Here is an 18,082-nt window from a genome sequence, read left to right as displayed (position 1 = left end):
CTCTCTAAAGTTAAATCTAAAGTATAAAATCACCGGGCCTCCAGTTATCTTGACTCAAATAACTAGAATTTCACCCTCTCTCAACACCATGAAACACTTAAAAATAACCTCTTGTAAGGTCTCCATACTGAGCAAGTGTCACTTTGACTGAGAATGTTCCTGTGAACCATCAAAATACATTTCAAAACAGTAAATTTTTATTTGATTTTCATGGCGAGTAATTTTTTACAGTTAAATGGTTGAATTGCGATCTGTTTGGATAAGAAAGAAATGTAGATTTAAAAATAAAAAAAACAGGATCTTCTCTTCAATGTGCTTCATGTCTGGCATCTTCTCACATCTGTCCACTGTGGAACTATGTCTCGGTTCCAGTAAGTACAATGGGAAGCCAGATAAGCAATGGAGCAGTTTGTCAGACCAGGTTGGAAAGAGGCTCAATGCATGGAATTGAGCTGAATAGGCTGTTGATGCCATGGACTTGATACAAATCCTTTCAGACACAGCAACCACCATCCAAGCTTTAATGTTCCTTCTGCCAACGCAATTTTAGTTAAAACTCCAGCCACTCCGTCATATACAGACACGTCGCTGGAGAAATGTCGCCGCCTTCATGGCAATCATCAAATACCTGGAAAACACATTGCAAACAACTGAAACTCCTGTATGTCACTAATATAAGTGTCCTCCATAATATTTGGGACAAAGACCAATCATTTATTTATTTGCCTCTACTCCATAATTTGATATTTTTAATAGACAAAAAACCACATGTGGTTGAAGTGCAGATTATCAGATTTTATTAAAGGCCATTTTTATACATTTTTGGTTTCACCATGTAGAAATTACAGGCGTGTTTATACATAGTCCCCCCATTTCAGGGCACTATAATGTTTGGGACGCCTGGTTTCACAGGCGTTTGTAATTGCTCAGGTGTGTTTAATTGCCTCCTTAATGCAGGTATAAGAGCTCTGTGTCAAAGTTCAATCTTGGCTTCTTTATGGCCTTGAATGAAGCACATGCTATTGCTGCAGGCTGCCATCTTAATGTCTTTATTGAAAAGACAACCTGTCCTCCATATTGTGTTCCATATAATTTACAAAGTCATTCAGACTTGGCACCGAGACATTCTTTTGTTCTACTAGTCCATGCTTTTGTAGAAGAACGACCATTTTAGATTTGACTATTAGCTCTTTCACTCAGCACGTAGTCTTTCCATCACCTATGGAAACTTTTACTGCTGTTTATCAACATGAGGACCAAAGTTGTGCCAATGAAAGTCAAAGAACCATTATGAGACTGAGAAACAAGAATAAAACTGTTAGAGACATCAGCCAAACCTTCGGCTTACAAAAATCAACTGTTTGGAACATCATTAAGAAGAAAGAGCCTACTAATTCGTAAAGGGATTGGCAGGCCAAGGAAGAACTCCATGGCTAATGACAGAAGAATTCTCTCTATGATAAAGAAAAATTCCCAAACACTTCCGATAGATCAGAAACACTCTTCAGGTGCCAGATGTGAATTTGTCAATGATCATTGTCCACAGAAGACTTCATGAACAGAAATACAGAAGCTACACTGCAAGAAGCAAGCCACTGGTTAGCCGCAAAAATAGGATGGCCAGGTTACAGTTTGCCAAGAAGTACTTAAAAGAGGAACCAAAGTTCTGGAAAAAGGTCTTGTGAACAGATGAGACGAATATTAACTTGTATCAGAGTGATGGCAAGAGCAAAGTGTAGAGGAGAGAAGGAACTGCCCAAGATCCAATGCATACCACCTCATTTGTGAAACACGGTGATGGGGGTGTTATGGTCTGGGCATGTATGGCTGCTGAAGGTACTGGCTCACTTATCTTCATTGATGATACAACTGCTAATGGTGGTAGCGTACTGAATTCTGAAGTGGAGAGACCCATCCTATCTGCTCGTTCAAACAAATGCCTCAAAACATTGGCTGGCGGTTCATTCTACAGCAAGACAATTATCCCAAACATACTGCTAAAGCAACAAAGGAGTTTTTCAAAGCTAATAAATGGTCAATTCTTTAGTGGCCAAGTCAATTACCTGATCTGAACACAATTGAGCATGCCTTTTATATGCTGTACAGAAAACTGAAGGGGACTAACCCCCAAAACAAGCATAAGCTAAAGATGGCTGTAATTCAGGCCTGGCAAAGAGTTGGAAGATTGCAAACTTCACGTGGTCCGCCCTGTTTCGACTAATGCAATCAACTCGACGTGCACAAACAGAAGATCAAATAGAACAAGTTGTCCAACAACTTTAGGCTGTGCACGCCACACGAAAGAAGAAGGTCTGGCAAAACATCACCAAAGAAGACACCCAGCAACTGGTGATGTCCATGAATCGCAGACTTCAAGCAGTCATGGCATGCAAATGATATACAACAAAATACTAAACATGACTTATTTCATTTACATAACATTGCTGTGCCCCCTGAAATGGGGGGGACGATATATAAACTGCTGTAATTTCTACATGGTGATACCAAAATGGATAAAAATTGCCTTTATTAAAATCTGACAATGTGCACTTTAACCACGTGTGATTTATTTCTATTACAAATCTCAAATTGTGGAGTAGAGGCAAATAAATAAATGATGGGTCTTTGTCCCAAACATTATGGAGGGCACTACATCAACATGCAGAAGCATGCAGAGGAGTTGGAACCTTATTGACAGGGAGCTCAACTGCTAAACAGGTACCTGATCCATGTGATATTTTATCGACACAAGGAACTGCAGATGCTGACTTACAAAAATGACAGTGCTGGAGTTGCTCAGTGGGCCAGGCAACATCCCTGGTGAACATGGATAGGCTATGTTTTGATTTTGAAGTGTCCCGACCCGAAACGTCACCTATCCATGTTCTCCAGAGAAAGAGAGAGTTATCCAGCACTTTGTGTCTTTCTACATGGTATAATTACAGATTAAGTAGAATTATATTTTGAAGTGTTGAGCCAATAGAAGCTTTGCTTATAAAATATGTCCAGCTTTATGGGTAAAAAGGACGGCTAATGATTATTTGCAAAAAGCCAGCAATGGATCAATGGGACAAAAGATTATTTGTGCCTTTCACAACCATGGGACATTCTTGGTCTGTGTGATGGAATGAGCTCCATCTATAACTCTCTGCATGTCGTTATCAATAATGGTAAATAACTGTTGACATTAACTCCGATCATTACTTGCTTGCTTTCTCTCTCTCGGAGTTAGCTGGATACTTTTGAAAACAGTGAAAAAGGCAAGACTTTACTAATCCCCGAGAAGCCACACTTACCGGGCACATCCCACACGGTGTCCTCATCAGGCCTGTGGGCTGGATGATGGGATTGACTGCTCTATACAGCTTCATTTGCCCTTCCACACTACCAATAGTGCCTTCCTTTGCGGCTATAATAGTAATCTCTACCTTCCCGTCATATATTAACGTATTCAGAATAGTTTCTATATCTTCCATTGACAGTTCCACCTGAGAATGCAAAAGTCAGTGTCATTATAAAACAGGAAGAAACTTAACAAAAATGCCACAATACACGGTGGAGCAACAACTGATCTTACATCCAACCCAGCCGCATTTCAGTAGACACAAGAAACCTTTGTGTGTTAACCAGCATCTGCACTTCTTAGTTTCTACAAGCAACTACAAATGTTGGTTTACAGAAAAAAACAGGCACAAAGTCCTGAATTAACTCAGCAGGACAGGCAGCATCTCTGGAGAACGTGGGTAGGTGACGGTTCGGGTCGGGTTCCTTCCTCGGACTGATTGTGGTGCGTGTGTGTTGGAGAGGGGTTGGGGGGGAAAGAAATCTAGAAAAGGTGGGGCAGGACAAAATGTGGAAACAAAACTGCAGATGCTGGTTTATACCAAGATAGACACAAAGTGCTGGAGCGACTCAACGGGTCTGGCAGCATCTCTGGAGAAATAGGATGGGTGCCATTTCTGGTTGGGACCCTTCTTCAGAAGTGACAGGACAAAGCATAGCAATTAATAGGTGGGTACAGGTGTTTTGATAGGCAGATAATTTGATAAAGGCCAGGGATGAAAAAGTAGAAGGTGTGAAACGAAAGGATTGAGGTAACTAGCCTTAGGACCTTTTACTTTAAGCAAATCATGTCTTTAAGACAGGGTCGACACTTTAGATCTCTTGGGTAGATGACGTTGCCAGAGGCCACTTTGAAGGTGACCTGATGTATAATCGTGGCTGACAACCCTTTCAGTACTGAGGGAACATCATTGGGATCTTTTGGAGGACATCAAATGGAAACCCCATAAACCCTCAAACACCAATTCAAGGAAGGGCAGGGGGAATCGCGCTGTCCAATACCACTCAGCCATAGCCAAGTAAGCAGATTATCTGGTCCTTTACTCAGTACTGTTTATGGGATCATTTCACACATGACAACTTGTCAAAAGTACTCAAGTGGTGAAATCTTACTTTTTGTAGGGGAAATGTTTGATGAGATTAGCCAGGGGTTGAGATGAAAGAGAGAAGAGGGGAAGAAAAAAATTGACATCAAGCCTCTATTGTGGTGCATTATGAATACAAATTACAAATTGCTAGAAAAACTCAGCGGGTCAGGCAGCATCTGTGGAGGGAAGAGGCCAGGTAATATTTTGGGTTAGGACCTTCCTTCAGCCTGATGGTAGAAAGAGGTGAGGGGAGGAGCGGGTCAGGAGCCAGCAAGTGACAGGTGGATCCAGGTGAGATAGGGTAGATTCACTGATGAGTCGGGTAAAGAGAGTAACCAAGGCTGGAAGGGGAGAAACTGATATGAAATAGGATGGGGCGTGCAATGCAACTTCCAGTAAATCCCACTTTCTCATCCACTCCCTACACACTGGGGGCAATTTACAGAGGGCCAATTAACCTACTAACCCGCACGTCTTTGGGATGTGGGAGAAAACTGGAGCACCCGGAGGAAACCCAAGTGGTCTCAGGGAGAAAGTGCAAACTCCGCGCAGGCAGCACCCATGGTCAGGATCGAACCATGTCTGGCACGGTGTGGCAGCAGCTCTACTAGCTGTGCCACTGTGTTTTGATCTTATCTTCAATGGGGCAAAGGAAACTTGCAGCCATGAGAGCAATGTGGTACCTTGCTGATCCCCAGTTCACAGATGTATTTCCATACTTCATGAGATGATGCATACGAACTGTTCCTTTGAACCATTGGACTTTGTTTACTCTCCCGTGCCACATCAGCCTGTAGGGAAGCACATAGTTACATTCTATATTGGTGATTAACTTTGGGTAATATGATTCCAAAAAAATGTATTCAAATATACTATTCACTTCAGCAAATGTAGATGTCCTATCACTACCCAAGTCAAAATAGGTTTCCAATAAGTACTGGACAGTATAGGGGTGCTAGATTGGAGAAATGTGCAATAGTATGGGGATTCTTTTCTGAAAGATACAGCATGGAAACAGGCCCACCAAGTCCACGCCAATCATTGATCACCCTTTCACACTAGTTCTATGTTATCCCACTTACGCATCCACTCCCTGTACACTGAGGGCAATTTACGGAGGGCCAATTGACCTGCAAACACCCATGTCTGGAATGTGGGAGGAAACCAGAGTACCCGGAGGAAACTCACGCGGTCACAGGGAGAACGTGCAAACTCCACACAGACAACATCTGAGGTCATGTCATAAGCAATAGAAGAAGAATTAGGCCATTTGGCCCATCGCCTACTCCACCATTCAATCATGGCTGATCTATCTCTCCCTCCTAACCCCATTCTTCTGCCTTCTCCTCATAGCTCCTGACTAATCATACCCCCATACTAATCAAGAATCTATCTATCTCTGCTTTAAAAATATCCATTGATATTGCCTCCACAGCCTTCTGTCGCAAATAATTCCACAGATTCACTACCCTTTGACTAAAGAAATTCCTTCTCATCTCCTTCCCAAAGGAATGTCTTTTAATTCTGAGGCTATGACCTCTACTCCTAGACTCTCCCAATAGTGGAAACATCCGCTCCACATCCACTCTATCACAATACTCCAAATACAGCTGACCAGCACCTTATAGAACCTCAACATTACATCCCTGTTTTTGTGTACTAGCTCTTTTAAAGTAAATGCTAGCATTCTTTTGCCTTCTTTACTACCAATTTGACTTGCACCAGCACTCCCAAGTCCCTCTGCACCTCTGATTTCTGAAGTCTCTCCCTATTTAGAAAATAGTCTACACCCTTGTTCCTACTACCAAAATGCATGACTCCACACTTTGCCACGCTGTATTCCGTCTGCCACTTCTCTCGCCACTCACCAAACGTGTCCAAGTCATTCTGCAGAGTCCCTGCTTTCTCTTCACTACCTGCCCCTCCACCTATCTTCGTATCATCTGCAAACTTGGCCACAAATCCTTCAATTCCCTCATCCAAATCATTTATATACAACGTGAAGGGTAGCGGCCCCAGCACCGACCCCTGCGGAACACCACAGGCTCAAAGTTTACCCCTCTCAGAGACTAGAAATTAAAAAAGGGATACATGGCTCTCAAGCCAAATTACATTTTACATCGGCTTACAATGGACATTACGACATTAACATTAAATTGGACATTGAATCACAAGGAGGTTGACAGCCTGAGCTATAGTGATAGTTTGGGCAAGCTATGACTTTATGTGAAGCACAGGAGGCTGAGGGGGTTCATAAATTCATAAATTATAGCCATTCGGCCCATCAAGTCTACTCTGCCATTCAATCTTGGCTGATCTATCTTTCCTCTCAACCCCATTCTCCTGCATTCTCCCCATAACCAGTGAGGGCCATAGTTTAAGAATAAGGAGTAAGCCATTTAGAACGGAGATGAAGAAAAACATTTTCCACACAGAGAGTTGTGAGTCTGTGGAATTTCTCTGCCTCAAAGGGCGGTGGGGGCTGGTTCTCTGGATGCTTTCAAGAGAGAGTTAGACAGAGCTCTTAGGGATAGCGGAGTTAAGGGATATGGAGAGAAGGCAGGAATGGGGTATTGATTGGGGATGATCAGCCATGATCACATTGAATGGCAGTGCTGGCTTGAAGGACTGAATGGCCTACTCCTGCACCTATTGTCTATAACCCTTGACACCCTGAATAATCAAGAAAATCAATCATATAAAAACATGATGGGAATAGTTAAGATGATAGATTTTTTCCAAGTTAAGGGAATCAAGAACCAAAGGCATAGGTTTAAGGTGAGAGGGTAGTGGTATATGAAACAAGCTGAGGCAGACACAATAACAGCATTTAAAAATACATTTAGGAGGTACATGCATAAGAAAGGTTGATGGATATGTGCCAAATGTGGGCAAATGAGACTAGCTTAGATGGGACATCATGGTCAGCATGGACAAGTTGGGTCAAAGGGCCCATTTCCATGCTGTATGACTCTATGACTAAACTATGTGTCAACTAAACACTCGTCAATATGATGGCAAAGGGTCTCATAGCTATCTTCAGACTGATTGTTGTAGTGGGGGTGAGAAAGCTGGAAGAGAGGTGAGGGAGAAAGCTGGAAAGGTGGGGGCAGGACAAAGCCAGGCAAGTGATAGGTGAAGGGGGGAGTTTGTTTGGCTGATAGTTAGACAAAGGCTAGAGATGAAAAGACAAAAGGCCGTGAGATAAGTAGAGAAGGGGCTTGACATATATAGCCAGATGAAGGGTTATAGGTGGAAGGGGACAGAGGGTTAGGAAAAGGTTGGGGATAGTGGGAGAAATGGGTGTGGATCCAGGTGGGGCACAGAGAAGAGAGGGGGGTATTTCAACTTGCTGTTTGCTACCTCAATCTCTACCTCAATCAATCCAAAAATTGCCTATCCCCTGCAAAACATACAACTAACTTAAATGAGGGTAGCCCCTGCAAAGTGTACACTTTACACCACAAGCACGAGACCATAATTTCTTCATGTAGAAACAAGGAACTGCAGAGGCTGGTTAATTTACAAAGTGCTAGGGTAACTCAGCAGGTCAGGCAGCATCTCTGGAAAATGCTGAGATGCTGCTTGACCTGCTGAGTTACTCCAGCACTTTGTGACCATTCTTTCTTACCTTATTTTGCAAGAACTTGAAGCACTGTTGGTTCAACACTTCCACAAACTCCGACTCAAAGTCTTGATCACTGTACCAGGCTCCACCAGTCACAGACCGGTCTGGCTGCAGGTTATACAACATGTACACCTTTTTCTTTGATGCCTAGAAGAGGGGAAATGGGAGAAAACGGGGTTAACTTGCACTTAGCACGAGCTCTACTGGCAAAGCAGTTGTTTAGCATTTAAACCATGGGCTCTGAATAAATGAAGACATAAATCTTCGTTTTAATGGACCTTTTTATAATGGATTTTGGATATAGCCAAAGGGCCTATCGATGGCTGCCCATGCAACCCTCGGTTCACACCCTTTCTCCGAATGATTACCACCCGCGGGCCACAACCATTGACTCCGCCGATGCTCGCCTCTCCCCGGCTGCCAGCAGGCCGGGGTCGTCAACTCACCTCGAATCCAGGCCCTGTTGCGGACCGCGAAGAAGGGACTTGTCCTGAAACGTCAGCTATCCATGCTCTCCATGGATGCTGCCTGGCCTGCTGAGTAACTCCAGAATTTTGTGTCTTTTGGGTATTAATCAGCAACTGCAGTTGTTTGTTTCTACAACATATATATGATAATCCCCGACTCGAATATAGTGAACAATTGGTATTAACGGATATCAATTCTTCCCCCTATGGTTCATTATAATGAGGGATTATTGTAAATTCCTATTCCTTCACTGTCAACAGTGTTAAATTCTGGAACTCCCTCATGCCATTGTGGAGGTAACTCCACCGCAGTATGGAAACAGGCCCTTCGGCCCACCTGCACGCTGACCATCGATCACCCATTCACACAACTTTTATGTTATCCCACTTTCTCATCCACTCCATACACACTCACGGGAATTTACAGAGGCCAATTAACCTATAAAACCGCATGGCTGTTGTTTGGAAAGCATTGTGTACAAATTAAGATGCTGACATACTCACAGCCACAGACTTCACAGCTTTAATTAGCTTTTTGCTTTCCATGTTCTTCAAAATTTTGTTGATCTCCGTCAAAGGGAGGTTACTCTTGTACCGAATATCTCTGCTCCATATACCTGCAAATTAAAATTCATCATCACTGGACTCCAGATACAAGTTTTAAGCACTGGCTTAGTAATTTTATACAAGTCCCCACCTATTTTTCCTTTCAAAACCAACTTGAATCTCTGTATATAAAATCAAGAGCAGAATAAATAGGGTGAATACACAGTATCTTTTTACCTAGGGGAGGGGAATCAAGAACCAGAGAAGATAGGTTTAAGGTGGGAGAGGAAAGATTTAACAGGAATCCAAGGGACAACTTTTTATCTCAAAGGGTAATGGGTATAGGCAACAAGCTGCCAAAGGAGGTAGTTGAGGCAGATACTATAACAACATTTAAAATACATTTGAACAGGTACATAGGTAGGAAAGGTTTAGAGGGATATTGGCCAAAGGTGGGACTAGTGTAGATGGGGCATCTTGGGCAGACGCGCCTAATTCCGTGCTGTACGACTCTCCTTCCCAGTTCTGACAGCGGGTCACATGCATGAAACATTGACTGTCTCTTTCCACAGCTGCTGCCTGACCTGCTGTGTATTTCTAGCATTTTCAAAATATATATATGGGTGCTGGAAATCCAACACCACAATGACAAACTCTGGAGACACTCTGGCAGCTCCTAATAACAACCAATAAAACCAATAAAAATTATATTGGTAGGTGCACAACTTCAAAATAGGAGAGCAAGGTTGAAGGGGGAGAGGTAATATTTTAAACCATTCCCCTCATTCTTTTTACAACCATCATAGCCAAGAACAGAGTGGGAGCTGTGTTCATAGCAACAGTAGGACTGTTCTAGATTGTCTTAACAACCTGAGTCAATCTCTCTCACCAATGAATAAATTGGCAAATGCTCCCAGGTCATTACCAGGCTACGACAGAGCTCCTGAGAAATTAATGTAACCCAAAATGTGGATAGGTGTGGATTCCTCCCACATCCCAAAGACCTGTGAGTTTTTAGGTTAAATGGGGAGTGGATGAGCAAGTAGGATAACATAGACCTAGTGTGAACAGGTGATCGATGGTCAGCGTAGACTCAGTGGGCCGAAGGACCCATTTTCATGCTGCATCTTTAAAGGAAAACTAAATTACTGGCAAATCCAATCCATCCCGCCATTCTCCCAAAGAGTTGTTTGAATGATATGGCAGGTCCATAAATTGGGGAGAACCTGTTAGGATTTATGTGCAGGGCAGGGAGACTAGAAGTACAATGATGTGCTGCTACAAAGCTGCAAGGTTGATGATCCTGTGCCGGCACAGTGGGGAGAGGGGGCGGTCATTACGTGGAGCACTCAGCCGGAGGGAACTCACAGTTATGGGGGGGGGGGTCATACTCCTTCAGGATTTGAGGACAAAGCACAAAGGAATCAGCTGAGAAAATAACACATCCTTTTTGCTGATGTCCATCGATTTGATGATATCACCGTACCTTTATTTCCAGCGTCTTCAATTATTTGATAAACTAACTTCTCCTGGTTGTCAGATCCCTTCATTTTGCTGATCAAAAGAAAAATTACAAATTATAATGTATATTTTAGAACAAACTTTACAAGCCTTGTAAAACAGAAAGTGTCTGTAATCCTTAGATTACCGTGTTACTGCTCCGTGCCATGAATTTGGGATAAATTCAGGATGCTGAATTCATAGCATCATTTTAGACCCTTCAACCCAACTTGCAACCAAGATGTTCCATCTAAGCTAATCCTACCTACCCGCATTTGCTCCATATCCCTCGAAACCTTTCCTATCCATGTACCTGTCCGTGTCTTATAAATGTCATTTAAAACATGCCTCAACTACCTCCTCTGGCAGCTCGTCCCATATACCCACCACCCTCCGTTTCCTATTAAATCTTCCTCTCACCTTAAACCTATATCCTCTGGTTCTTGATTCCCCCACTCTGGGTATAAGGTTCTGAGCATTCGTCCTGTCAATTCCCCTCATGATTTTATACACCTCTACAAGATCATCCCTCAGCGCCCTACACTCCAAGGAATAAAGTCCTAGCCTGCCCAACCTCTCCCTGTAGCTCAGACCCTTGATTCCTGGCATCCTCGTAAATCTTCTCTGGATTTTTTCCAGCTTAATGTAATTGTAAATCTTTATTGTCATTTCCTGAGTATTCGCATACTCAGAGGAAACAAAAAAACGTTTCTCAACCAGTGTCCATTCAGTTTTCGTTACAAAATAAATAGCAATTAAAATTAAAAATACATGTCATGAACAATTTAACCCTCTAATAACATTCAATAACATTCAACAGCCGTTCCGACCGGCAGCGGCACAACAGTGGCTCTGCTGCAGTGTGGGGGGTTTGTGCGCGATACTTGGCAGGGGGGAAAGTTCATTTAACGGCATGTTTCCTGCAGCAGGATGACCCAAACTGAACACAGACTCCAAGTGCTACCTCTCCAATGTCTTGCACAACTATAACCTAATATTTGTAGAACACACGCTGCTTGAGTAATGCAGCGGGTCATGCATCATCTCTGGTGGACACGGGTGGCAAACTCCTTCATAGTAACTATGCCTTTGATGAGATTTCAAATTGGTGCAGGAAAATGGAAGAAACAAGGAACTGCAGATGCTGGAATCTTCTGTAGAACACAAAGAGCTGGTGTAACTTGGCAGGTAAGGCAGCATCTCTGGAGAACATGTCAGAACCTACTGAGTTACTCCAGCACTTTGTGTTTTGACAAACATTTCTGTGTTTTGAAACATAGAATCAGTACAATGGATTTCTTCCTGGTATCTATCCCAAGGAACTTAAAAGCACATAAGCAGACTCAGGAACTCTTCCCGTTATCAGACAGCTGAAAGGTCCTTCCATAAGTTAGGGTGTAGCCCTGATCTTCCAATCGACCCCATTGCGTACACCGGATTTCTTTCTGTGTAACTATTACACTAGAATGCTGAGAAACTATATTCTGCACTGTGGTATTTTTATATTTGCTTTATCCGGTGTACTCGTGTTTGGCTTGATTGTATTCATGTGCAATATGATCTGATTATCCTGAATTGGACGCAAACAAAAGCTTACTACTGTATCTCAGTAACCTAAACGTAAACAGCAGAGCAAGAGGGTGTGAACAGCCTCCTTCTCCAAGTGTGCATGGTCTTCAATAGAGAAAGCTAGACTTGGGTGTTGCAAAGCTGGTGCTTTTCCCTGAGAGCAGATGGAAGAGGCGACAGATGCTCACCTTGCCGTCTGGACATCCTTTATGCGGTAGAGGAGACCAGCCGTACCTCTCAGCAGATCCAGCTGACCCTAAAATGGCAAAACTATTCTTTCAGCAACCTTTCTGCTTCAAATGTAATCAAAATTTCGAAGTTACGCCAGTACGGTTGTTACGTTCAACATCATCACAGATTCCACCCATTCAGGATGAGAATCGTCACCCCATCAACAACCCCCTTAGGCGTAGCGGTTCCCAGAGGCAAGTCAAGAGCTTGTAATTATGATAAGTACATGCAATGGAACTAGGAGATTCTTACTTGGAACATAAAACAGTGCAGCACAGGATTCGGCCCACGATGTTTGTGCAGAACATGGGGCCCAGTTAAACTGAATTCATCTGCCTGCAATTGCTGCAGTTTTATATGCCCATAAACACAATCATACACAGATAATCTGTTAAAGGATAAACCTTAGAGAAAAGAGCAACAGGACAAAACAATTCTTACCTCAGGTGGCCAGGACTTGAGGGCCTGAGCTATAGGGAGAGGTTGGGCAGGCTAAGACTTTATTCCTTGGGCAGGCGGATGAGGAATGATCTTATAAAACCATGAGGGGAATGGATAGGGTGAATGCACAGAATCTTTTACCCAGGGTAGGTCAAATCAAAAACAAGAAAACATATGTTTAGAAACAAGGAACTGCAGATGCCGATATACAAAAAAGGACACAAAGTGCTGGAGTAACTCAGCGGGTTCAGCTGAATCTCCAGAGGGCATGGATAGGTGACGTTTTGGGTCGGCGCCCTTCTTCAGATGTTTAAGTGAGAGGGATAAGATTTAGTGAAAAGCTGAGGCGCTACATTTCCCACACAGAGGGTGGGGGGTATATGGAAGGAGCTACCAGAGGAGGTAGTTGAGAAGTAATATAACAACATTTAAAAGACAATTGGACAGGTACCCTGGATAGGAATGGTTTAGAGGGATATGGGCCAAACACAGGCAAATGGGACTAGCTTTGATGGGGCATCTTGGTTGGTATGGATGAGTTGGGCCGAAGGGCCTGTGTCCATTCTGTGTGACTTTGTGACATGGGTCCAGGCTCCACACCAGAGACTGCGGCTCACAGTCCGGGCTCAAACAGCGCAATACAAAGCTCGTGCTGAGGCACCACCTTTCAGCAGAGATGGTGAATGCAGCCGTGCCCGGCCTCGCAGGCAGGTATCGACAATCACAACATCACAGAGAGAGAAGGAGTGCAGGCAAGATAGCCTGGACCATGTTCATGGCGAGCCAACACTTGATGCTCTGGTTGCCACATGGTGCCTCGCTCTACACAGTTTTGGACATCATGCCATAGGAAAGATGTTATCAAACTGTAAAGGCTGCAGAGAAAATTTATGAAGATGTTGCCAGGATTCGAGGGCCTGAGCTATAAGGAGAGGTTGAGCAGGCTAGGACTTTATTCCTTGGAGTGTAGGAGGATGAGGGCTAATCTTATAGACGTATACAAAATTATGAGAATAGATGAGGTAAACGCACAGAGTCTCTTGTCCAGAGTAGGGGAATCAAGAACCAGAGGACATAGGTTTGAGGTGATGGGAGAAAGATTTAATAGGAACCTGAGGTGTAACTTTTTCACACAAAGGATGATGGGTGGGTGTAGTGAACGAGCTGTCAGAAGCGTTAGATGAGGCAGATACTTTCGCAATATTTTCAGAACCATTTAGATGGGTACATGGATAGTACAGTTTTAGAGGGATATGGGCCAAATGCAGGCAGGTGGGACAGGTGTAGATAGAATATGTTGGCCGGTGTGGGCTTTGGACCATAGGGCCTATTTCCACGCTGTACGACTCTGACATATTAGCCATTGTAACTGTAGAGTTCAAAAACACTGAGAAGGTGCCTTTAAGAGGCCGAGGGCACTACACAAATGCATCCTAATGCGACCTACTGTGGAGAGCAGCCTGTTGATGACCAACGCTCTCTTCTGCGGCTCCACCTGTGGCATGTCGTTCTGAATGACCTGGTCTGTGATTCCCTGCGGGAACTGCTGGCATAATTCCAGGATCCTGGGGGGAGAAGAGAACAGAATCAATCGGATAGAAGGGACCAGCCTACAGTCTCATCCAGGGCATCACGTAGGCATCAGCTGCGCTCCGGAATGCTCAGCAAGACCAGGTTCCACTGAACCGCCACAGCCTCACCCGATAGAGGCACACGGAACTGAAAGTGCTGGGTTACCAGAAAAAAGACATAAAGTGCTGGTGTAAGTAAGCGGATCAGACAGCAGCTTCTGGAAAATTTGGATAGGTGATGTTTCGGTTCAGGATGTTGAAACATCACCTATTCATGTTCTCCGGAGATGCTGCCTGACCCTCTGAGTTACTCCAACACGTTTGTCTTTTTTTAATGGAATGGAGACATGCTTCACAGCAAACAACAAAAGCAGGAAGAAGGGATAACAATGCATCGTAGAACACGGGCAGAGCATAGGATTAAAGTTGGATCAACTCTGATAAAGAAACATCGAGAAATAGTCAAGCTTCGCGAGGATTTAATTGTCATAGGCAATGGAGGGCAATTCACTGGATGATTTCAAGAGAGAGTTGGATATAGCACTTAGGGCTAAACGAATCAAGGGATATTGGGAGATAGCAGGAACGGAATACTGATTTTGGATGATCAGCCATGATCATATCGAATGGCGGTGCTGGGTAAGAGCCGAATGGCCTACTCCTGCACCTATTTTCTGTTTCTATGTCATATGTACCAACAACAGTACAATTAAATTCTTGCTGCAGCTTAATAGGTCCATAAATGCAATAACACAAGATAAGTAGATAATATTCAAAAATACAATCTATAAACCAAAACGCAGACCCTAGCAATCTGCTATCCCATTGTTTGCAAATCCTGAGTTTGTTATCTGCCTCACCAGATGATGGTTCTGTGTCTCCTTAGACTCTCGATCCCACACTCCATAGAAACTGACGCAGGGGGCTTGTGTTCCATACTCCACTAGATCTCACTCGATTCATTGGGAATACGTGCCACTTTGTAATGCCTATATAAGCTGACTAAAAGCAGTAGTTGCTGCATTGACATAATTAGCATGCAGTAGTGGGGGTAACTGATTGTGCCGGATTACCGGAGTTTTACTGAACTTTATAGTTCTGTTTTACTCAACTATAGCTGGGACTAGACTAAGTGGGACCCATTGGGGTCCCCCAAAGCAAACCTGCACCCCCAACGCAATATTCCACCAGTCACGCATATCCCCTTCCATCAAATCCACCCCTCCCTGTCCCCCTCTTCCTCTACTCCCCCCTTCTATCACACCTTGCCCATCACCACAGACCCCTTCTACCCCCCTGGCATTCCACCACCATTCTACCCCATTCCCTTCCTCTCTTCTTCGTCTCTCACCCCTTTATCCCTCATGCCTCTCTCCGTCCCTCTCCCTCACCCCTCTCCTCACTCCATCCCTCTCTCCATCCTCATCCCTCTCTCCCCCCCTCCCTCCCTCATCCCTCTCTCCCCTCCCTCCGTCTCCTCTCTCCCCCGTGCTGTGGGCCGGGCTGCGGCACTCCTTCTCTCTGGGTAACGCTGCGGTGTGTTGGGGCCGCTCCCGGTGTCCGTGCCCCCAGGCAGGAGCCGCAGGAGCGCGGGACCCGCAATGTCCTTCACCAGAGGGTAGACAGTGGGGCTCGGCGCTGGGGCGGGGCAGGGCTAGGCTGCTTTGGGTCCCTCCAAATGTCCGGTTGGAAACCTCCGCCACGATGGCGCAGGAAGGGGCGGACCATCCCGAGGATTGACAGGGAAAGAGACTAATGCGCGGCACCGGCAGGCAGGAGAAGAAATCGATCTGCGCATGCGCGGTTTTTAAGATTTTTAAGTCTCGCTAACTTTTACAACATTCAACCGATCAGAACGAAACTTGGTGGACTCGCATCATAGGAGAGAACTGGCGAAAAATCGTGGCGCTATCACAAACCATTTAAGCGCAACTAGAAAGATCTCCAAACCAGAAGATAACAAAATCAGAGTTTTAGTTATGTATAGATAAAGATAATGGTAGGTTAATGGGGGTTCTATCTCAGTGGTACTTAAATACCAACTTAATGCCAGTCCGTGTCTTTCAGAGTGTCTTGTGTGGGAGTTGGTGGCGGAGAAAACGGGGAAACTGTTTTTCAGTCGCTTCTTCAACAGAGAGGCGACTTTTTCCATGTCGCTTCTCCACCCCCCCTCTCGCGACCTAACAGCTTGGATTGGAGCGGCCTTTCCCAGGGTCGGGCCCAGAGCTACAGCAGAGTGGACTTTTCCATCGCGTAGCGGGGGCGAACCCTTGCCGGTGGTCGCCAGAAAGAAGTGCTCCGATCGCTGGCCTGGTGACTTTGGCATCTTGGGGGCTGTGGTTTGCGGAGCTTCTAGCCACGGGCATGGCGTGGACTTACCATGCGGAGTCTGGGATCCCTTATCGGGGATCGCCGGAGAAGAGCTTCGACCGCCGGCCTGCGGCCTATAACATCCTGAAGTGTCTCCGGTAAGAAAGTGGCCGTTTCGGGCACTCCAGGCGACTGAGTTTCAATCATCCCGACGAGAGGGCTGGTACATCCGGCCGTTCGTAGCGGCGACTACGGAGGGTTTATGTCCCCGACTACGGATGAACAAAGGAGGAGGACTGACTGAATTTTGTTGCCTTCCACCACAGTGAAGAATGCTGTGGTGGATGTTTGTATTAAATTCTATTGTGTATTGTGTGTTCTTTTTTTTAACTGTATCGCTGCATGGCAAATTCATTTCACTGTACCTTAGTTGGCGCATGTGACGAATAAATTTGACTTTGACTTTCATCCTCATATTGCTCACACAGAAACATCAGATACAATTCACTGAAAAGTTGTTCTTTAAATTACATTCACAGCTACTGTCTAGCTCTATCATCACAAAGTTTAAGTTCAGAACTATAGCATGATAACAGGCCGTTCGGCCCACTGAATCCATGCCCACCATCGATCACCTGTTCACACTAGTTCTGTCATCCCACTTTTTCATCCACTCCCTACACACTAGGAGCAATTAAGCTACAACCCGGCATTTCTTTGGGATGTGGGAGGAAACCGGAGCACCCGAGGGAAGCCGGAGCACACGGAGGAAACCCACGCGGTCACAGGGAGAACCTGTAAACTCTGTAGTCAGCACCCGAGGACAGGATCGGACCCAGCTGCGAGGCAGCCGCTCTACCAATGTGCTACACAGTGTCACCCCTCAAGTATAACTTGACAAAATGACATCGGATTCACGAACCATTTACACCAAAACAAGCGTTTACCTGCTCTCCATCGCCGCAGGATCTGAAGTTTCTTGTTTGACTTTCACGTCTGCCATGGTTTCACCTGCTGGGCATCACAGCGGGGCTGGGGTCAGGACATGGGCTGAGACAGATGATGGCATGGGACCAGGAACGTGACCCGGGGGGTGGGACCTGCTCTGGAGCAGGGTTTGGGCTGTAGTTAGGGTCTGGGGCTGGGACTGAGGTCGGAGCCGGAGCTCTGCGTGTGTCTGTCTGGAGTCTGTTGTGTGTGTGCGTGTCTCTGTGTGTGTCTCTGTCTGTCTGTGTCTGTGTGTGTGTGTCTCTGTCTGTCTGTGTGTCTCTGTCTGTGTCTGTGTGTCTCTGTCTGTGTGTGTGTCTGTGTCTGTGTGTCTGTCTGTGTGTCTGTGTGTGTCTGTGTGTGTGTGTCTCTGTCTGTGTGTGTCTGTCTGTGTGTCTCTCT

At 44.9% G+C, this 18,082-nt stretch overlaps 1 protein-coding gene across 1 annotated transcript; it reads right to left on the bottom strand.

Moving 5' to 3' along the window:
• Positions 1-175: 175 nt before the first annotated feature.
• On the bottom strand, positions 176-17,879 carry polr3f (polymerase (RNA) III (DNA directed) polypeptide F). The gene is made up of 9 exons (XM_055639412.1): positions 17,641-17,879; positions 14,260-14,377; positions 12,329-12,396; positions 10,558-10,625; positions 9,030-9,142; positions 8,062-8,205; positions 5,114-5,221; positions 3,297-3,488; positions 176-628 (listed from the first exon to the last, which is right to left on the bottom strand). Exons 1-9 carry the CDS (start codon positions 17,694-17,696, stop codon positions 551-553), a joined length of 945 nt encoding a protein of 314 aa, XP_055495387.1. The 5' UTR covers positions 17,697-17,879; the 3' UTR covers positions 176-550.
• Between the last annotated feature and the right edge of the window lie 203 nt (positions 17,880-18,082).

Source organism: Leucoraja erinacea, chromosome 8 (assembly GCF_028641065.1).
Source record: "Leucoraja erinacea ecotype New England chromosome 8, Leri_hhj_1, whole genome shotgun sequence".
In the NCBI taxonomy this organism is placed as follows: Eukaryota; Metazoa; Chordata; class Chondrichthyes; order Rajiformes; family Rajidae; genus Leucoraja; species Leucoraja erinaceus.
Note: the sequence above shows the minus strand (reverse complement) of the source record. Positions and strands in the feature narration are given on the sequence as shown.